The sequence below is a fragment of the Mytilus californianus genome, unplaced genomic scaffold (genome assembly GCF_021869535.1).
Source record: "Mytilus californianus isolate M0D057914Y unplaced genomic scaffold, xbMytCali1.0.p SCAF_15, whole genome shotgun sequence".
In the NCBI taxonomy this organism is placed as follows: Eukaryota; Metazoa; Mollusca; class Bivalvia; order Mytilida; family Mytilidae; genus Mytilus; species Mytilus californianus.
Genome location: NW_026262637.1, coordinates 27,896,666 through 27,920,522, shown reverse-complemented (window position 1 = coordinate 27,920,522; position 23,857 = coordinate 27,896,666). Strand labels below are relative to the sequence as shown.

Genomic DNA, 23,857 nt, shown 5'->3' with positions numbered 1-23,857 from the left:
TACTAATTTTAAAATAAAGTAGTATTAAGTAATAAATTGCTATGATAATTTGTCAAGCATTTACAGCAATTAATGCACAAATCCTTTTTTCTATGGAATTGTCCGGATTGCATTTCAAAATATTCACCACTTGCTTTCAGGATAGTGATTGCTATGGTATATTATGGAGTAACCATGCATACTGGAGGCAATATTGGTGGAAATTTCTATGTGAATTTTTTCATACTTGCTATCGTAGAAGTTCCTGCTAAATTGCTTGTAATTGCAACATTAAACCGAGCTGGAAGAAAAATGATCCATTGTTTCTGTATGATTGTTGGAGGCATAGCTTGTCTGTGCACCATATTTTCTGTTCTGTTTGGAGGGAGGGGTAAGATGCATTTTCATTTCGATTAAAATAAGACGTTTATTCGTCTCCAGAAACTTAGGTATTGCCGCATTCACTCTTTCGATCATTGTTTCGGCAAAAAGTATTTTAAAAAATGATAAAAATCATCTTTCAAGGGCAATAATTCCAGAAGGGATCAATTGAAAATTCCTGTAATATTGACTTATTTATAGGTCTTAATTTGCTAAACGGTTTTGCTGTTTTGCTGTTTGAAGTTTATCTCTATCTGTCATTGTTTCTGCGAAAAACAAAATGAAATTGTTCATTACACATTGTGACATCAGGTTAAATGTACATTAGTTTAGTATGGCGTTCATTATCACTGAACTAGTATATATATTTGTTTAGGGGCCAGCTGAAGGACGCCTCCGGGTGCGGGAATTTCTCGCTGCATTGAAGACCTGTTGGTGACCTTCTGCTGTTGTCTGTTCTATGGTCGGGTTGTTGTCTCTTTGACACATTCCCCATTTCCATTCTCAATTTTATTAAACAGCACAGCGCTACTATAGGACTGATTGATTGATTGATTGATAGTTTTTTGTTGAACGCCACTTTCAGCACTATTGACTATTTCGTGGCGGTCAGTTTTTATTGATTGAGGAAGTCGGAGAACCCGAGAGAACCACTGAACTTCGGTAGGAAAACTGACAATCCTAGTCAATAAAGATTGGAGTCGATCGCGCTTGCCACGTACGGGAATTGAACTCATTACCTCAGTGTTAACAGGCTATGAATACAGAATTTGGACTTCTTAGACCACTCGGCCACCGAGGCCCACGCTACTAAAGGAATGAGTTTCATATTTTTCAAATTTAAGATAATATTCCTATTAATTATGAGGCAGCAACTTTCATAAGGATCATTGACATAAGATAACTGACTCTAAGCTGTTCTCATTTGATCGAACCATGTCTATATATGATTACAATTCATAAGATACAAGACATAAATGTCAGTACGCCATATTATACCTGATTATATGCTCTATATACGCATCAAGATACATTTTGTTTGTATTGGAAACTTCCTTTTGTGCATTTCCAATATTATTGTGCATTTGCTATATTTCAGAATTGCAACCATTAACTCTAACTTTAGCCATCATTGGAAAAATGGGTTCAGCTGCAGCTTTCGGAACTATTTATGTCTATTCTATGGAACTGTATCCTACTGTGGTCCGAACTAGTGGAATGGGTTTAAGTTCATCTATTGCAAGAATTGGTGGAATGGTTGCTCCTTATGTAGCTCAATCAGTAAGTTCTTGTATTTCTAACCTAGACTGGACGAGTAGTTACGGTTCATGTGGACCCTCAAACCTCTTTCCCAACTTATTTTGGCACCTTCTGGAGGAATGAATAAAGTGCACTGCAAAATCCTGTGGGGGTATTGCCAATATTTTTTTTCAACTGATCAGGCGGAACTTACGTTTTTTAATTTACATAAGGACAGTCTATTTAAAGATGTGTGTGATAAGGATGATTTTCGTTATAATTATTATTACTGATTTCTAATCACCTATCATTGTCACCAAACGGATATACAAAAGAACAAAGTGTATTAAATGGGACGAATAAAATAGTGTAAAATTGATAGTATTTATATATGCAATAGCTAAGTTTTTTTTTTTAAAGTTTCGGCTATTGTATTATTCTGTTTAAAACCTTTCTACTTGTGAGATTAGTATTTAAAATGATTTATAAAAATTATATATAAAAAAAAGAATATTTACGCCTTTTTTTCTCCCTTAAATATGATCATAATAGACAGCTTTCAAAAAATAACATTTTAGGATTTACGCGTGTAAGTTTTACCGCTCTTATATTTTATTTTTAAGAAGTTTTTCGAGTCGCATATTCAGCAACCGACGGCCACACCAGTAAATGACTTTACAAAGAGAACTACAGAAGCTACCATGCGGAGAATTCCCTGCTCCCCCCTCTCCCAAATGCATTCGGAATAAATAAAAGGCAGAAAAAAAGTATATCAAAACATTATAGAATAACGACATACGCAGATTTTGCAAATGCCGTCGTCATAGTTATACTTTAATATCCACAATTTCCAAAACGTGATAATTTTTACATGTTTTAAACTCCGTTTTATAAGAAAATCAACGGCTGTGTCTCACTATTTACTTTGCGAATACACATATAGTGTTTATACACAATTTAACCGGATCAATGACAATAACTGGACACGCCATTGGTGAGTTTATCCCAAACCACATGCCAATATATGGACTGTTCTATGATAAGTGAACCGATTAAACCCCACCCAGTCAAGTGAAATGAATCAAATGATACATGCTGTTTTATTAGGTCTTTCCACTTTTCCGTGGAAAGACCTATTGGTTTTCTTCTGAGATTTTATTTTTTTCTTCCGCCACATTTTGTTCTTGCGTAGTATTGTGGTTTCGCAAGATGTCGTTAGATTTTTCTCATATGATATCGAACAGTTATTGCGCTTTTGTAACTGACCCTGTTAAACCGTACACTTTACGTTGTAAGAGTTATCTCCCCGAACACTGTTTTTCTTGTGCCCACTACTCCTTCGCAACCGTAAAAGATTACGACAAATTTATTTTACCAAAGTGCTTGCTATATCTTCAAGATGATGAGTCGGTTTGCACCAAAGTACTCCGGAGTCTCCATATGAGAGTTATTTCCCCTTATGCATTTGATATAAGTGATATGCATATAAACTCATAAACCGTAAGCCGTATAAACCTAGAGTCGCTTTATTGAAAGTCCTTGGGTCCCAACTTAGAAAATTAGGTCAAGGTCAAAGGTCAAGGTCATGTTCTAAATTTTGACATTCACTTCAAACTGCTTTTACTCAGAAAAAAGTTCGGGGTAAAATTTAAAAACATGTGAGCAAAATGTAAGTCACGACATTATTTAAGTCGAGAGTATTTGTCGAAATGATACGCGTAGTATTTTGGGGGTTTTCATGCCACTGAAATGGAAAATTGAATAAATTAACTAATTTAAGTTTCAAACTTTACAGCTCTCATGATGCGTACATGCAATTTATCTTTTTAAATCATCCAATGCCCACAACTACCCATCTAGCCCCCCCCCCCCCCCCCCCCCTTTTTTTTTTTAGAAATCCCATTTCCATTTCTATTTTATTATAAAAATGCTAATCCTTCTTTTTTTTAGGAATACATTTCTTTCTGAAATACAAATCTATTCCTGCAAAATAAAATCTGCTCCAAATCACGTATTTCTGAAAATTAATCGATAAACGTTTTGTTAGAGTATACTATAACACCAGTATTATTTTTGTGTGCATGCAATGAATGAGTCGACCAGTGGTCAGCGCTCGGACAATAGTTTACCTGTCAAATAAATCGAGAAAATATATTTTCCGTTAGCAGTATAAATCACGTGCAGTCCGCTTGACGTTCCAATCTGGATTGAGAAATTAAAATCAATGGCGTAGAAATCCCTCAAAAGTTCGTAAATAGTAATAAAATCCTAGAATCAAATTTCTAAGCATGCATTAAAAACAAATCTGTGTTCCCGTAAATATATGTACGAAAAAAGCATGCATGATCCGACATCAATGACCTGTAAATGAAAGAAAATTTAAATCCGTTAGCTGACAATCTTTATACACAGGTCTGGTCTTGACGAAAATCCCTCTGCAACTAAATTTTATGTGTATATCAATCAGCTTGGTGACGTCACAATCACACCAACCATCCGGTGCAGCGCGTGCTACCTAAAATAAAATAGGGGTTTTCCCCTTTTCGAAAAGAATTAAAATGTGCACGCACAGGGTTAAATACAAAAGATCCATGCAGGTAAGGTCCGATGTCCTTTAATTATAAAATTGAAAACAATGCACACACAATAAGTAAATAACACACAAGTACTGGGAAGCCTTATAAAAAAAGAGAACATTTATAAAGGAAAATGCAAGGATACTTTTTGTAAGTGTGTTTAAATCCTTGCATGTTCCTACAAATGTCATAATTTGAATATAAATAAACATGTTGCAAGGACCCGTTTAAACACGGGAACTAGACTCTCAATTTCTTTTTCGCGTATTCCTTAAGCCTAGGTCCCAAGTGTTTAAATACGGGAACTAGGCTCTCAATTCCTTTTTCGCGTATTCCTTAAGCCTAGGTCCAAAGTGTTTAAACACGGCCACTAGGCTCTCAATTCCCTTTTCGCGTATTCCTTAAGCCTAGGTCCCAAGTGTTTAAACACGGCCACTAGGCTCTCAATTCCTTTTTCGCGTATTCCTAGAGGCTAGGTCTCACGTGTTTAAACACGGCCACTAGGCTCTCAATTCCTTTTTTGCGTATTCCTAGAGGCTAGGTCTCACGTGTTTAAACACGGGCACTAGACTCTCAATTTCCTTTTCGCGTTGTCCGAGTGGTTCGGCCCCATGTGTTTAACCAACCAACCAACTTACCTACCTACCAACCAACCAACCAACCATTGCATGCATGTTTCGGTCCTTTGTGTTTAATACGGGTCCAAGATCTCATTTGTTTCGTGTTTGCTTGTTTCAAGCGACCCTATCTCACGTGTGTAATAAGTCAATCAATCAATCAATCAATCAATCAATCAATTAATCCATCCATCCCTCAATCAATCAATCAATCAATCAATCAATCAGTCAATCAATCATGTTTCGGAGGGGAAAGACCGTTAACAAATTTTTTTTAAAACAATTGATTTATATTTTAAATTGAATTTTTTCACATTTTTGTCATATATCAAATTGTGTTTATTAAAGTGTTCACCCTTACCACGTGTTTCATGTTGATGCCAAATGTTTATAAGAAGTTCCGAAACATATAAACAAGAAAAATTGTAAGCAACGTTTTTCGAATAAGGATATTTATTAAAGATGGTACTTCTCATCCGGGTCCAATGGGAAGATTTACGCAGTAAATGCAGTTTGCTTTATTTTCAGAGCAAATATAAATTGTCTGTTTTATTGTATAGGCTGATGTTGTTGGAGGTAAATTTGGACAAGCTTTACCATTAGTTATATTTGGTGGTTGTTCCGTTTCTGCGGGACTACTTTGTCTTTTCCTTCCAGAGACTTTAAATAGGAAATTACCAGAAACAGTAAGAGAAGCCAAAGATTTTACAAAGTGAGTTTGTTTATCTTTCTTTCGTATGCTTGAATAAGACAAATATTCATAATGTATGCAAGCCACGTCATTTCATAAAAATAAAATAAAATCTCCAGATTACAATGTACAATATCAAGTTCTAAAACTTGTTATTTATGTAACAGAAACATAACAATCATGTAAGAAAATTTGAATATATATTATTCATCTAAAAAGGTTGCATACTATAACAGTGTTTAGCAATATAACGGGTAAAGCAATAAATTAATAAAGTTTATTCACATCTAATGTTAAATTTCTAAATTCAAATTATAAAGCTGTCTCCCTTTTTGATAAACATGTATATTATGTCCATTCTACAGCATTTATACATGTGTGTCCTATATATACCAGGACTGGTGAATTTCTTTTTACTATAGCTCTTTAAACACAGACATGTTTATGTAATATTTATCAAGAATATGTGTACACATACACTCTGTTCCGCCAACACTATCACAATAACATGTTCAGTGAACCGCAATGTGGTGACCAACATATTTGATACCCGTTTCCATGCGCCGGAAACAGGATTCTGATTCATCAGGTACCCTCGGTCAACAACAAACGTTTGGGAAAGTAAATGCATACACATTTGAATCAATAGCATGTTAAAATGACGAAATATTGTGGTACATGTTTGCACAATTACTTCATGTACTGATGTCTTGGTATTTTTCGTCATTCTTTAAAAAAAGCGGGGGCTTCATTTTTGTTGTCTTTGAGCTATATTTTTGTTTTGAATTGTTCGGGATATATATTGAATTCTTGATTTCTTTTCCGTTTGTTTCGCTTTGTTTTCCACAACACCGTGTATTTTAAATGCAGCCGTTCTGCGTTTTTCTCTATGGATTAAGTTCTGATATCTCATTTAAAACTTTCCTATTTATAATATAAGTTACAATGGTGGAAATAGACATTGAAATAGTCATTATTATTATAGTAATTGTTTTTTATTTGTAGAAAATTAGACCTCGACGATATCGACAAAGAAAAAACCACACAAAAAGAATACCTCTCCAATACTGAAAAAGAAAAGAAGAAAGTGAAAGATATTTACACTGTGTCATCTTGAAAATTACAAAAAAAGATCTGAAGGAATAAAAAAGTAAAAATGTACATTTTTCTTATATACATTTACACGTTTATATAATATTATTAACATCTTTTATTATCTAATAAAATGAAAGATTGACATGACATTATCTAAGATAACTTCTTAAAATTTAAGGAGATTAGAAATACTAAATTTCTGTCTTTACTGCACATATGTCAGTGGTTTGTTGTTTTTATCTTTTTACGACCATTAATGATTAGACATGGGTCGATAAAATGAGAACCACTGATAGAGTCAGTCATATTATGTCAATGATCGTTATGAAACCTGCTGCCTTAAAATAGAAATACTATATTAAGTTTAAAAAATTAGTAAACTCGTTCCTTTAGTAGCGGGGGCCTCGGTGCCCGAATGGTCTATGTAGTCCAACTACTGTATCACTAGCCGGTCAACACTGAGCGTATCTAGTAATGGTGAAACCATTGAAGATTAAGAACCAAAAACGTGATAAAAAATAATCGCAATGTATATTGAATTTCTTTGCAGTAAGTTCTGATTTCTCATTCGAAACTTTCCTATTTAAGTTAACTTACAATGGTGGAAATAGACATTGAAATTGTCATTGTTATGATAACAATTGTTTTTTTTTTTTTTTTATTTGCAAAAAATTAGACATCGACGATATCGATAAAGAAAAAAACACAAAAACGAATACCTCTCCAATACTGCAAAAAAAGGTGGAAGAAATATACACTGTTTCATCTTGAAAACAATAAATATATTTCTAGATCTGAAGGCATATAAATGTACATTTTATCAAATATATTTACATTTTTATATAATATTATTAACACTTTTGATTATCTAATAAAATGAAGATTGACCAGGCATTGTTTAAGATTGCCTCTTAACATTTTAATAATTAAAAATACTTAAGTTCTGTCTTTACTGTACATGCATATATCAGTGTTTTGTGGGCTTGATTGTCTTTTCGTCGTTTTTCTGTTTTTGCCCTGTAGTTTTGACTTTCCCTTCGATTTCTGTGCTTTGAATGTGCCCTTGGCATCTTCCGTTTCTCTCTTAACAAAACATGTTTCTACACACAAGAATGTGATTAAGACCATCAGCCTTAATTTGAATAGCAAATATCTAGATTTTGTCTCTGTATTATCCTATACATCAAGTTCACGTGTTATTCATGCTAGGAAACCTTAGCATTTATAGACTAAGAACATCATCAAACTACTTTGTCATGAATAGAACAGAGTTTTTACGATATGATTTTCGAAAAAAAAAAATGAAATTCGAAAGAAGATGACACCGTGTATATTCTTGAATATACTACATAATTTTGATCATCGTTTTTCTTAAATGTTTGTTCGATGATATTATTAGAGTACATTTACATGTCCTTCCAGATTATAGCTAATGATGTATTTTTCCCACTCAAAATGAACATTTTAGCTAATTGTGTATTTTTTCCCATCAAAATGAAGATTAAAGCCAATTCTGTACGTTTGTCCTCAAAATGAAATTATCACTTTAAAAATTGCGTGCGTCTAACGCACTTTCTGGATTTATCTTCATCGGGAACACACAAACCCCAAAAATTTGAAAGCCAGGGATGTCTAAATACGTAGAATCATGATGAGCTATTTGACCAAAAGGGACATAAAACAATAGCCAAATTCATCTAAGATCTGGAGTTGGAACCTTAGTTTCTTAATAATTTCTTACCAAAACAAATACCAAAAGATATCAATGTGTCCTGGTTATATGACTCTATTGTTGCTGATTGAGTTGGGGTCAAACCATGACTTGCTTTACAACTGGTAAAGCAGGTCATGCTTCGTTATGTGCAAATCAGTCTGTATAGACTTTATCCTACACTTTTGAATGTCATAGACGTTAACGTATACATAATACTAAATAGTATAGTAAAATCTTGAAATACTATAGTAAAGTTTCTGTCAAAACTCATTAGATAGTTCTTACATGATTTGCATATCTACAAATACTTGAATCGGATTGGTGCGCTAGAATTTTTTCCCTTGGATTACACTTCGATAGCAATCGCCGGCGCAGAGATCATATCTGTTCCGTTCTATACTAGCACTACACACAATATGACCCTGCAATACCTTTTAGCCAACCTCTAAACAAAAATAAAATTGCACATAATGATTTTTCGAATAAAATTTTATGATTTATTATCATTTTTATAAGGATTACAACATTTGCAGTGATATTTACTTAAACACTGTTATGTAACTTGACCCCAAACTGAGAGTCGCATTTCTATGATAGACTTTTTGTCTTTCCAAAGAATGTAAACACAGCTGTATGCAGAGGGATAATTTTATTTCCTTAAGTAAAAAGAATTCCATCTGATTAACCAAAAAATGTTGTTTCCTTCGTAGTAATTAAGTAATAAAAAGTAAAATCACAAAAATACTGAACTCCGAGGAAAATTCAAAACGGAAAGTCCCTAATCAAATGGCAAAAGCAAAAGCTCAAACACATCAAACGAATGGATAACAACTGTCATATTCCTGACTTGGTACAGGCATTTTCTTATGTAAAAAATGGTGGATTGAACCTGGTCTTATAGCTAGCTAAACCTCTCACTTGTATGACAGTCGCATCAAATTCCATTATATTGACAACGATGCGTGAACAAAACAAACAGACATAATAGGTATAAATGTCAAAAATAGGGGTACAGCAGTCAACATGGGACTAATCAAAATGCATTTCTAAGAACCCTTGGGTAACTTATCAAAGCCGTTGATGAAGTGCAGAAGTATCGCATCTACTTCTTGGTTCTTGTTGAGGCTATCAGCAAGGTCAGGATTATGATTCGCAGTTAAGTAACTTTCTGGATCCGTACAGTGCGTCTGCTAAGGGAATTGTTGGCCCGTTATGCTCTTCAACGTCGTTCTTCGTTTGGCCAGATAACTTTTTTTTTATTGGGGCGTCGCTGATGAGTCTTTTGTAGATGAAACTCGCGTCTGACTATTAAATTATAAGCTTGATATCTTTTGATGAGTTTTTCTTTTCTGTAGGCATAGAAATTACGTTACGTCAGAACACTTAACTTGTGTTATTTCCTTGGTAAGTTCCTTTAAGAGACAATCAGACATTCCAATCCGAGCGGCCCTGTGGATTTGTGTGGATTCCGGACATTAGTTTTGGGTCGTTAGTTGTATTCTCATGCCTCATGTATGATGACTGAAGTTATTTTGGTCGGTTAGGATATTTAATTGTTTTTTTCTGTACTGGAAATTGACTTGTGTCGAAACACGATTTACCGGGGTAGTTTTAAGACAATGGTAATATCTGCTAGAAACACAAATTAAATGTTTAAGGGGGGGGGGGGGGAGGGTGTCTAAATTAAAATCGATAGAATTTTCTAATAGTTTGCCAAAATGTAGTTAATATCATGCTTTTTTCAAAAAAATATGATAAAAAGTATAGGTCACGGGGCTTCTTTTCAAACGACAGGTTGTGCTAAATTGTCAGATTAAACAGATTTTGTATAGATCATGCATGGAAAACCGACTATTCTGTGATAAAATGAAAACTAAACGATAGAATTTAAAGATAAAATATGAGAAGATAGCCCTTACAATGTGCTTTCAGAAAAAAAGAAAAATTGGGGTCATGGGATTGTTTTCTTGCTACAAAACAAGAAAGGTAAATTCATAACACATTCCTTTATAAAGGTTACATTATCTGAGTTATATCCCCTTATATGACAAAGTTGAAAAAAAAATTGAACCAATCAAAATATTTTTCTGTATCTGTTAAAAACAGTTGTAAAAATATGATAAAACACATGATTTTCTTCCTTTAAAATGGAAAGTCGTACAAATGAAGTACATTGTTCTTTCGAAAGTTGCATATTTCATTAAAGTTCTAGACCGATTGTGTCTTGCTATTTTACAATCCAAGATAGAGGAAGACACCTGGTCTACCTTAACGCGAATTTGTTGAAATTTTCCAAATTATAATTGAAAATATCACCAATAGGTGTGCAAAATTTATTCACCACGGTTAATGCATATGAACCTCGGAACACAATTCATATTAGACATGAAATTTATAAATATTTATACAAATACATATTATTTGTTTTCCATTTCTTTATGGTTGTTGTAATACTTGACTGATCTGGTGATATATTCCTTCTGGCCTTAAGATTTAAATACCAGGTAAGATATTTACGTTATAAACTAACAGTACTGCCTTGTACAAGACTTAAGTTCAACGTAGCCATAAATGACTTTTTTTTACAATATACCAAAACACTTAAGCCCAATGTGGACATGTTGCCACATTCTGTATGTGCATTTCCCAAGTCAGGAACCTGTAATTCAGTGGTTGTTGTTTGTTGCTCTTCATCATATTTGTTTTTAGTTTATTGCAATGTACATAAATTAGGCATTTAGTTTTCTCGTTTGAATTATTTCACATTTGCCATTTCAGGGCGTTTTATAGCTTGCTATGCGGTATGGGTTTTGCTCGTTCGGTGACCTATAGTTGCTAACTTCTGCTTTATTTGATCTCTTTCGGAGTGGTGTCTCATTGGCAATCATACAACATCTTATTATTGTATTACTGACTCTTTGGAAACTATGCCATTTGATTTAAGTCCAATGTGGACATAACTGCCACATTGGACAGTATTCGTCTTACGACTTATGTTAATTAGTCAATATTTCAATGTTGTTATCACTGCTTCATTGAACCAATGCTAACAATTCTATTTCATTGAACGATGTCCAATGTGGATATTCCTGCTTCATTGAACGATGTCCAATGTGGGCATTTCTGCTTCATTTGACAATTATGAACCATACGACTTATGTAAAATGTGGATATTACTGCTATATTTGACAATCATCAAGTCCAATGTGCATGGACAATACTCATTTTATTCTATTGACACAATATCATAAAACTTAGGTGCTATGTGTTCATTAGCTATTCATTGGACAATACATTATAATGCTAGAAGTTCAGTGTGGACATTGCTGCTTTATTAGAAAAAATACATAAATAGAGATAAGAGGATGTGGTATGAGTGCCAATGAGACAATTCTCCATCCAAGTTACAATTAAAGACTATTATAAGATTTAGTCGAATGTGGAAATCGCTGCTTCATTGAAAAAATAATTAAAAGACTTAGGTCAATTGTGGGCGTTACTGTTTTATTGGACAAATGCCTCGTAAGACGGAAATCTAATGTGTACTTTACTTTACTGTAATTACTCTTAGATCGATACCTTATGTCTTTATATTACATTTGTGTAGTCACTATTTTGTGCTTTGTGCCGATGTGATGAGTAAAGCCATTTTTAAATGATTTTAGAATTTTTTATGATATTCTGTTACACCACTGTGCCAGGCTAGGGGAGGGTTGAGCGTTCACAAACATACTTAACCCCGCAACATTCTATATGTGCCTGTTCCGTGGCAGGAGCCTTTAATTTGTTTAAGAGGTTGTCGTTGGTAGCTGACTGTCATATTTGTTCATTCATTTATTGTTTTGTAATAAATCGCATCGTTAGTTATCTCGTTTGAATTATTTCACATTTGTCATGTCAAACCTTATAGCTGACTATGCGGTATTGGTTTTGCTCATTGTTGTAGGCGGTACGATAACCTTTATGCTCTTAAACTATTTCATTTGACTTGTTGGATAGTTGTCTCATTGGCAATCATACCACATCTCCTTATTTTATATTCACTGATTCATTCGATAATAAGTCATAAGACAATGTGAACCTTTCACCTTCATTGGACAATGCATCAATAACTGCCTCATTGGACAATATATCAGAAGAATAAGTATAATGTGGAAATTACCGCCTAATTGATCACTTGATCATAAGACTAAGGTCCAATATGGTACCAACTGCTCATTGGATAATACATTATAAGACTAAGGTCCAGTGTGGTAACTACTGCTCATTGGACAAAACATTTCTGCTGAATTGGACCCTATATCATAAGATTTAAGTCCAATGTGTACATTTCTTCTACATTGGACCCTATATCATAAGATTTAAGTCCAATGTGAGTTGTTAACTTATATGTCATGTTGGTCTCTGGTGGAGAGTTGTCTCATTGGCAATCATACCACATCTTATTTTTATATTTCTGCTTCATTGGAAACTATAAAATAAGATTTAAGTCTAATGTAAGCCTCACTAGAAAATAACATGCATTGAAGAATCTTATAGTTATTAATAATATTTTATGATTTTTATCTATTAATTAACATTCAGAAGTCGTAATGATTAGGACTAAGATTCACAAATCTAGAATGACAGTAAGTCTTCCGCTAGCGCTACTTGGTCTGTTTGCTTTGCTCACACATTGTTGTCAATATAATGGAATTCTATGCGACTGTCATATACGTGAGAGGTTAAAATAGCTATAAAACCAGGTTTAATGCACCATTTTCTACATAAGGAAATGCCTGTACCAAGTCAGGAATATGACAGTTGTTTTCCACTCGCTTGATGAGTTTAAGCTTTTGATTTTGCCATTTTATAAAGGACTTTCCGTTTTGAATTTTCCTTGGAGGTCGGTATTTTTGTTACTTTACTTTTTGCTCTGGCAGAAAAGTTTTGAAAAAAATTCTGAACATGTTGGACAGTTTGATTTAATACAAATGCAATGACTCAACTTTTTATTATATTTCAATTAGAAAGAGTGAAACAAAAAAGTTACAATACGAAGCTTGAATAGATTATGCATTGAAAGTGAAATTTGTAAAATGAAACTTTTTTGGCGATAAAGAGAGGTTGGCAAATATCAGTGGAGCATATATAAGAAATTGTTTCGTTGTAAAGATGAAATTTCTTATTTGCTTGACTACATAAAAAAGGTTCATAATAAGTATGACTTTTTTATCTAAACAAACAAACACCGGCGTCTGGAAAAACATTATTTAAATTTTTACACCTCAAGGTTTTTATTGTATATAAATGTATTTTGGAGAAAAAAAGCAATTTTAATATTATTTGCATATCGCATAACTTGAACTTCATACGACATGTATGTTACATTCTAACTGATTCGTATAAAGGGGGAGTTTCGTTATACGGCAAATATGGCGTGGTATCCAACTTATTCAACTGAATAATTAAAAACACAAATATGTTTTTGCATTGAAATAACTGATTTTCGTTTATTCAAAAAGAAACATAAAATTTCTTAAGATGTTTATAGTATTGCATTTTTTTCAAGGCAGGTATTGCGTCAGTATATCAATAGTATATCAACATCGTAAATGCTTTTTCCTGATAGAAATTCTCGATGTATGTTCCACCTGAAGCCAAATACTTTTTAAGCCTGTTTGATTTTAAGCAAATTAAGTTAACGTGTAGAAAATAAGTTAATGTGTAGAGTTTTTGCTGTGTTGTTGTGTTCATGTCTCATATTTGGTTTTCGTAAATTGTTTTGTTCTAATTCTACCAAATTATCATTTCTATCTGTAATTCAGTTTCAGCTCTTTCTTTGTATTTCCTTTAAGAGTCTTGTGTTAAACTTTGGCAGCCATCTTTGATTTGGATAGCCACCAAAAGCACGTATAACCATAATCTGATTATTCAGGCACATTATCAATTTAATCAGTCAAACAGTTAACTGAGACGTTGTTTGTATGTACTTCCCATAATTGTGACGATGCTAATAGTTCTTGACATATTGACATCCGTCAATTGTTGAAGAATTGTATGTTTGCCCTCTGTTCTTTTGAAGATTATCGCTGTTGGGTTAATGGGTCGTCAACACACTCCAACATCTCATGTTTTTCATACGAAATAACACAAGGACAAACTGAAAATACTGACCGTTGAAACATTTACAATATTCAGTCAATCATTTTACAAGTAATGGAGAGTGTTTATGATTTTTTTTCCAATATGTATATATATATACATACATGTAGATGGAGAGTTGTCTCATTGGCACTCATACCACATCTCCTTATATCTATAGATGTTGTATCGCTGCTTTGCTACTGTGCTGGTGAAAGAGTTTTCAGTGTTGGCGACTTTACAGCACTGCATTTACCATCAGACTTAATAATCACCGGCCATTTTATATCAACGGATTATACATGTACTTTTGTATAAATATACATTGTAGTAATGAGTATATTTAGATGTTCCTTCGTTGTTGTTCTTGTTGTTCTTGTTGTTTTGTTTTGTTTTTTTTTTTTTTTTTTTTTTGGGGGGGGGAGCGAAAGGTTCACGAACTAGACCACAAAGATCACATAGATGGGCGGATTTTAAAAGCTACACGTGCATGAAATATTTGCCACTGGAAAACACCAATACTTCCGTGATGATGGAACAAAATATTATATTATATGTTTAATTCAGGTAAAATATTTTCAACTTTGATCGATAAAACATGTATATAAAGTAATGAGTAATTCATAATTCCCTAATATATATACGTATATGTATTTGTGCATTCTTTTCTATTAATACAACATAGAAAAAAGGAAACACAGGAAAGTCCAATAGCCTTCATAAAGTCATTTTATTTTCCTCCACAGAATAATTAACAGAATGGAGACTGGAGCTGAAATATGAACCTTCAATATGAAAGTTAAGGACCTGTACAGAAAGATGTCTAAATATGGCGCTCATCAGAAAAGATAACATTCATAAACCAAGCAATCCCGAGTTTCGTATAAGAGATGGATGCTTATGATGAGCTCATATTAGAACTAAAGTGTAATCTGGAATTACCAATCTAGCAACAAATATCAACTGTGAACTGAAAATGTAAAGACTGAATTGTACGGGATTAATACAATGTGGTTTCTGTGCATTTATTAAAATTAAAAAAAATTAAATTAAAATTAGGTTAGAATTTTAATCATTTCAATTGTCCACAGCAATCATGGTGAAATACAGTTGACTTCACAAATGGAACAATTAATGAAACACTCTGTCAGGTGTAGGTATTTGATCAAGATGAAAGTTTTCTTGCATTGTCTAAATGAGAAAAAATAAAATATAATATCAAAGTATGCAGTATAGTAAAAGGTTTGCTTAATTCCAACCTTTAGAAATTTACTATAATCACTTATTCACGTTAAAGTGAGTAATTGATTTAATCATTTGAAACATGTCTCAAAGTTATTAAACATGTATTATGCAAGCGACAGAATAATTTATATAATTTCAGATGTTAATACACCATAAAGATCGCTCTTTAAATATTATAATACATGTATCGTGAAAAAATCACAAAATAAATATTGATAACATCAATGTACATCTGGTATTGTAGCAGATCCAGGATCCTACTTACAAGTATGGACAACCCAGACTTTAACATAAATATTTGATTATTCATCAAAAATAGATCGTTTAAATTAAGTCATATTGAAAGTAAGAGTATCCTTTGGAACTTGTAGGTCTGACATATTAAACACACAATTTCTTCTCCGTAAGTGTTTGAAAGTATATTATTGTCAGGAATAAAGATATGTATGCATTAAAGTCAATCAGGATCAGTCACGCTTATATTATGGTATTAATGAATAATATGCATATATTTAATGCATTCAAATTAAAATAGAAGCCACACCCAATCTATGAAAATAGTAAAAGAATAAACCAAAGCGTACTTTTAAATATAAATGTTCATTATTATGGAAACAGTGATTGAATGTAAACTATTATCCTTAAAATCTAAACTACTAAAATAACGAGGTGCAATTTGTAAGCCGTCTTGACGTAAAAACGACGAATCAAAGAATTCAACTTTATATATAACTAATATAGGACAATGGTGTTGTTTAAAAATTACACCATTCCAGGCCATTTTGCTTTCCACATATTTTCAAAAATTACCAATAATTAACAGGTTCCGGATCGAATCCGATACCGATAGCAATAGTATATGGCCCGAGAACACAGTTATTTCGTAGTGCATTTCTTTTAGACCTGAAATTCAAATTAAAAAAATCGCACCTGCTCTATCTTTAAAAGATTTTTACAGTGTAGTGTACTACTATTGATACAAATAATATCAAAATTATAGAAACTTCTACCAGCTCTAACTCAAAATATTGACAATTCTGTGTTAAGGGGGGCTAAAATTCAGTTTGACAGCTTCAAACATTCTAATTTTTGACCTTTTTTAACTGGACCAAATCACTACTTAACATAAAGATTCAGCACCCAAATTTTTTAACATGTAATTTCATCCCCTTACTTAATATTTCATGCATAAAATATTAAGAAATAAATTGGGAAAGTGTATCAAAAAAAAATGCAAGTTATACACTGTTCACACTAGGGACTATATTCGTAGACAAGACAACGAAAACCAAAGGACGATAACTGTGTCCTTGGACCATATGTCACATGTAGTTTCCGGTTGTAGTTACCTGTTACCTTCTGTAAATCCCTCCTCTATCAGGAGAACCTGGAATTCTTCCAGTAGTCGTTTTATATCTATATTACACAATTGTACACTATTTAACAAGTATGTTTTATTCCACCTCAAAACCACTATCAATTTTGGTTAATTTGTTAAAAATTAAATTTAGTTTATAGTAAGTTTATTGTAGTAAGAAAACCAGGACGGGTTCAAACAGACATATTTTGAAAGCATAGAAAACAGTATACCTTACAATCAACTTACTTTATCAGATGACAATACGAATACTAAATAAACAAGGCTAAAAATAAATAATAGGTACTTTACTTCAGTCAAGGACCCTCGATGTCGTGGCTGTGTTCTAGTAGATACTGATAAAGACAGACTGCATCATTTACTTAAACAGAAGTGAAATACTGATAAATAGATTTGATTTGATTTTTGATTTTTGGTGTTTTAACGCCACTTTTAAGCACCGCTTTTGGGCTATTTCGTGGCGGCCAGTTTTTATTGGTGGAGGAACTGATAAAGAGAAAGTGAGCACTAAAAGTAAGTACTGATTCGGTAGGGAAATGAATCAGTCCATGAAACAAACTGAACAAAATAGTTCTGTTAAAGTAATGAAAAAACAGTACTGTTAAAGTACTGAATAAAAAATCAGCACTGAATATAACAAATAAGTTACTGTACAGATATAAGTATAAAATTCACCAGTACTAAATTTACCAAAAGTACAACATTACAATTTTATCATGTAGCCGTTCAGAACTGACATCCAAGAGGGTAGAAAAGTACAAGAAAAATGTGAGTAAATTATTGGTAGTGAAGCATTAGAATTGCTTGTAAATAGAACATTTCTAACTGGTGCTTGCGAAGTAACTTGCTAATGCCACAAAGAATTAAAAACCCTCAATACGTCCTGATGAATTCGTATTTATGAGAAGACAAGAAACACTGGTTTGCTCATACAGACAAAACAAACGAAAACCAGTACGATTAGTATCCACATTTTGCAAAGCAGGCGTAACTACACAAGGCAAACCAACCGCTTTAGAAAGTTATAGTAAAGATATGGGAGGAGTCGATCGGAATTATATGTTTACAGCGTTCTAGAACGATGAAAGGAAAACCGTCAAAATGTGGGAGAAATTGATGTTTAATCTTTTTCAGAAATTTACGATAAATGCGTACATTCTTTACAGAAACAAAAACTCAAACAACCCTCGTCCGCTATCACGCCTCAAGTTTATTCACGACGTTGTGGAAAGTTTAGCAACGGTACACCTGAGAGATCGTTTCCCGGGTCGGTTAGAAAATCGGAAACTAGATCTTCGAACGTTAGCTTACTGCAAAGTAAAAGATTGCGTTACCGCACCGAAATAGCGGAAGAAGGAAGCGATCAAGACTACAATGTGGTAGATGTCTCCGCGTTGTACACAGTCTGCGTTTCAACCTAAATTTGGTACTATGCGACGAACAATAACATTTTGAAATTCGGAAAACATTTGTCAAAAATTATTATTTTTCTATTATTATTTAAAGTAATGATTTCTTAAATAAATAAGTGTTATCACTTATTAAGAAACTGACAAAAACCAAAGCAATGAATTTCAATAACACTTGTTCAAAATGCAAGATTTCCTGCCGAAGGTCGTTGGTTCTAATTGGGAACTCCGGCTTCCTCCAACGATAAAAAATTACCGTCACAATACAGTCAATATAGTGCTGAAAGTGGCGTTAAACACCAACAATCAATTAAAATGCAAGAAGAAGAATAACATTAAATACCGAGTTCTTTTGGATGATACACGCGTATTTCAAAGTAGAGCATATACATTTTGTTCATATATAACAAGTCTAAAAGGGTACAACATCACCAAAAATTAATAAAAAAATGAACAAATGTTAAATATTTCGGATAACAGATATCCTTCATCAGTATGATCACGATGTAAAATGAATCATATCAATCTAGTCTGATTATAAAACTATAACAATCTTGAAATTTAAACAATAAAACAGTCAAAACTGAACATCATAGAGACGCTTGTACAATTCTAAATTTTTTTAAACATGACGTAGATTATGTAGCTATTTACAACAGAGACTGCAAAGATATGCTTCAAATAAAAATAGTAATATGCGATATGAACTAGTACAACTCTAAAATTTCAAAGGTGACGACAGTTAAGATGTTACAACAACGATTGCGTGGAAATACATTAACAATAAACAGCACTGACCGATCCAAGCTAGTATAATATTTCAAATTTGACAACGGTAGAGTAATTAAAACAGAGGCTGCGTATTTAAACATCCCAAATAGATAGCAGTTTGATAATGATTAAAAACATAATAATAAATTTTGACTAAGGTTAAATAATTGAACGTGACTGCGTACTTATACATCCCTCCCAAATGAATAGAACCCTGTAATTTAAACTGGAATAGTTAAAAAATTCTTTAAAAATGTAAGAGTCCAGTACGGAAGCCTGAGTTACCGGAAACAAGTGATGGTAGGAAAATGAGTGATAGTAGGGAAATGACGACTTACGGGGAGGTCGGGCTTGCAGGTGTAGTCACTTCGATAGCCATTCATGCGTTTGTTGAATGGCTGTTCTGTCTCGCCAACGTACTGCATGCAACATCGACACTGAAGAAGGTATACAACATTCTGGGTTTTGCAAGTTACATTGCAAAATAAAGTGTACACAGACCCAGTGGAGTGGCAAGTAAATGTTTGAGTATTCAGTATTTGTTGGCAAGTCAGACATCGTCTGTTACCACACGACTTGCACCATCCTGCAGTTGAACCGCTATTATTAGAGGAGACGTCAGCTCTCACAAATAAGTCTTTCAGACTTGTTGGTCTCCGAAAAGCTAAGACAGGAGGTTTGGGAAAGATCTTGGATAATTTTGAGTGATTGGCAATAATTTGCCAATTGGCGCGGATCAAACGTGGAAGGTTAGTAAAGGCGGGATTGTATGTTAAAACAAACGAAACTATTTTGCTGCGCTTCTTCTGTTTGAACTGTAATAGGTCATTATGGCTGTTATTGTTAGCACGCGCAAACCCCTTATCTATGTCCCATTTTTTATAACCTCGTTTGGTCAAAAATCCGCGAAATTCCTGTAACCGTTTAGTGACAGCCTCCTCAGAGGAGCAAATCCGCTTTACTCTAAGAGCTTCACTGTACGGGATACTTTTTGTACAGTGTTTGGGTGACAGCTTTGGGGAGAAAGGTACTGATGTTTATCTGTAGGTTTACAGTAGAGGTCTGTTGATATGACACCGTCCTTTATAGGTGTAGTTGTGTCTAAGAAAGATATTTTAGAGTCGGAAATTTCATATATTTAATTGACTGGTGGGCGTTGTTTGCATGTCTGATAAAATCATAAAATTTTTTTTGGGATTCAATCCATTTCATGTCAACATCATCGATGAAACGGAACCAAGATAGAGGTTTGGATAAAGATGTTGAAATGATTTGTTTCTCTAATTTGCCCATGAAAATATTGGCGTAAGACGGTGCCATTTTCGTCCCCATCGCTGTCCCGTTTATCTGAAGGTAATGTTCATCATTAAAGGTGAAATTGTTGCATTTCAGAACCAGAGTAAGCAGCTGGACTAAACATTCGGTAGGTGGTTATAAAGTGTTGCGCGAGTCCCATATTTCCTTACACGATTGTATTCCGTCATCATGAGGTATGTTGGTATACAATGAGGTGACATCTAAAGTGATAAGGAGAGTTTCCGGAGGAAGAGGGTTCATGGATTCCATTTTACGAAGGTAATCTATAGTGTCTTGAATGTGAGGAGGAAGATTTTCTACATGAGATCTTAAATGAAAGTCTACGAATTCCGAGATTTTCTCGGTCGGGTGGCCGTTTGCGGATACAATGGGTCTACCAGGGTTGTTAACCTTGTGTATTTTGAGAAGAAGATACAATCGACCAGGCTTGGCGTTTTCTGGTTTTAAATATCCGATTGTATCCTCATCTATGTGACCGTCATTGTTCATGGTTTGTAACGCAGTAATAATTTTGGAACTAAACTCGGAAGTAGGGTCATAGTCAAGCTTCTTATGAAATCTCTCATCAGAGAGCTGACGCTCTGCTTCCGCGATGTAGTTAGCTTTGTCCATTATCACAACGGCACTTCCCTTGTCTGCTGGTTTTATCACAATATCATCTCGGTTTCTCAGCGATTGTATGGCTTTTTTCTCGTCAGAAGAGGTGTTATAAAACGACGAGTACTTGTTGCTAGCTAGATGAACAACATCCGATTTGATTTTGTCAATAACATCTTCCAGTGTAGCAGCTTTGCTTGGTTTTGGAATCCATGAACTCTTCATTTTTTTCATATATATATGCAATTATGCAATGTCTTATAGTCAGATAACGATATTCAATTTTACGGCAAATTCAAAGCATTATACATAATGTAATTGATACATGCATTATAAGTTACTTTTATGAGCTGTAGCAGTATTAAATCACTTGTGAAAAAGAAGGCTACAATTGAGAAAAAGGAACAAAACAAGAAATGTCAAATGACATCAATAAGACAAGAGATCATAATGCATAATCATATAATACTAGTAAAATTTGACAATTCTTTGAATTATAACTTGATTCTTCATTTACTACGTTTTTATCTTTTTTCTCTTATGTAGGGTTGTTATTTTCCATGCAATCCTGTAAAAAACGTTAGCATTGACATATAAACATGAATAAAAGGAGATGTGATTAATACGTCAACGATATGGCAATATAATAACTAGAGACCAGTGAGCTTTCCCCATTATTCTATTAAGTTTTTTGGAAAAACAATCTACGCATAGTGGCACCACTGTTCTGTTTTGTTAGTTTGAATCTGTTTTTTTGAGATTGTTTCTTTTTTTTCTTTTTTCTTTTTTGCGAAAATCAGCTAATTTCTACTCTCCTAATGTATCATAATGCCTCATGTACGATGACTGAAATGATTTTCGTCGTTAAGGATAACTATTTGTTTCCTTCAGGCTGTCATAATGTGTTATTCTATCTCACAATATGCTCAGTGTTTATCTCTCTTAACCAATGTACAGTTTAAATGCATCTTGAACCGAAGTACAGTTTGTTAATATTTTCACAGATATACGGTTGACAATGTTTTTTTCGTGGTAACAATCTGCGCTATCAACCTCTCAGGTATGTGCTATTTATATAATGTTCAATAGGCATTACAGGGTGATAAAAGTGTTTCAGTATTTTTGTTTATATATTCATAAGAGGATAATCATGAAAAGTAAAATAACAAAAATACCGAACTCCAAGGGAAATTCAAAACGGAAAGTCCTTTATCAAACGGCAAAAACAAAAGCTCAAACACATCAAACGAATGGAAAACAGCTGTCATATTCCTGATGACTTGGTACAGGCATTTCCTTAAGTAGAAAATTGTGGATTAAGCCTGGTTTTATAACTAGCTAAACCTCTCACTTGTATGACAGTCATATAGAATGCCATTATATGTGTGAACAAAACAAACAGACATAATAGGTAAAAATGTCAAAAAATGGGGTACAGCAGTCAACATTGTGTTATAATCTTAATCACTATAAAACAAATAACTATTTCAACAAAGAAAAACAAAATGGCATATAGACAGTCTATAGATAAAGTACATACGCAAACATGAAAGGCAAGAATACAAAAATGACCATAGCACAATAACAGAATGGCGGGATGTATAAATACCTAGCCACGCAAAAAGTATATTACCTAAAATGGATTGAACAGTAAAGATTAAAGATATACAAAGACAAATAAAAAGAACACTTTTACTCGTAATTAAGGTGATAATCAACGTCAGTACCTAGAATCTATACTTCAAGACCATGCTTCTAGGGTAGGATGATTTTTTGCCTGATTATCTATTGTCACGTGTTGTGTCACATAATAATTTATTTTCTAAGGCAATGCGCCATGCATATTTATCTTATCTTTGGAAAGATTATATTCATTTTAGCCCCCAAAAAGAGCAAAATATTTATTAACAAAATCCTTTTAACGTTCATGTTTCAAGCCTGTACACGATCTTTACATGAAATTTTAAGTGTTAATATTGAAAGCATGCATAGAAGCTATGAAATTATATGTGGGTTAAAATCCTAATTTTCATGTCTTAGGTCGTTAAATCAGTAAAGCAGGTATTCTAATCCATATTAAATCAAATATGTGAAAACAAAAAGAAATATTAAAAATTCTTTATAAAAAAAAATGCAGAACATTAATAATTATCACGAAAGTCTCTCCATCCCCCCCAACCCCCCCCCAACCCCCCCAACCCCCCACAAAAATCAAAAAATCATAAGATCGTCGCCTTACATTAAACATTGTGCAAATATACGTTTCTTTTCGTATTATGAGCTCAGTTTAAAGAGAAATGAAGTCAAATTCGGGGTTGGGTCACTCTGATAATCGTCTTGAACTGCGTCGGCACTTATTACTCGGTTATTCTTAACTTATCGTACAAGATGTGCCACACCCAAAAACTGTAAAATGCATTAATATTGTGCAATAAGATTCAAGTTGAAAATTAGTAAACAGAAAATCTTATCTTTTGTTTGTTTGGTTTATGGTCCGTTACCGAACTGAAGAAATTAACAAGTGTCGAAACATGACCTGCTGTGGTAATTTAAAGACAGTATTTTATTATCTGCTAGAGAATACAAAAATAACTCGAGGACATTATCATTTCTTAGATTATTTTTGCAAATCTCAATAACAGGTGTGCAAAATATGTTCACGGATAATGTACATAATGCATATGAACATAATTCATTCTAGACATGAAGTGCATAAATACATGTA

The 23,857-nt window shown here is 33.4% G+C and overlaps 1 protein-coding gene across 1 annotated transcript in view; it reads left to right on the top strand.

Moving 5' to 3' along the window:
• LOC127725805 (organic cation transporter protein-like) overlaps positions 1–6,685 on the top strand; it is a 49,268-nt gene extending 42,583 nt beyond the window's left edge. The window contains exons 9-11 of the mRNA XM_052233091.1: positions 1,460–1,641; positions 5,353–5,504; positions 6,489–6,685. Of these exons, the coding sequence (XP_052089051.1) occupies positions 1,460–1,641; positions 5,353–5,504; positions 6,489–6,600 (446 nt within the window). The 3' untranslated portion in view covers positions 6,601–6,685. The remainder of the gene's footprint in view (positions 1–1,459; positions 1,642–5,352; positions 5,505–6,488) is intronic.
• Positions 6,686–23,857: the final 17,172 nt, after the last annotated feature.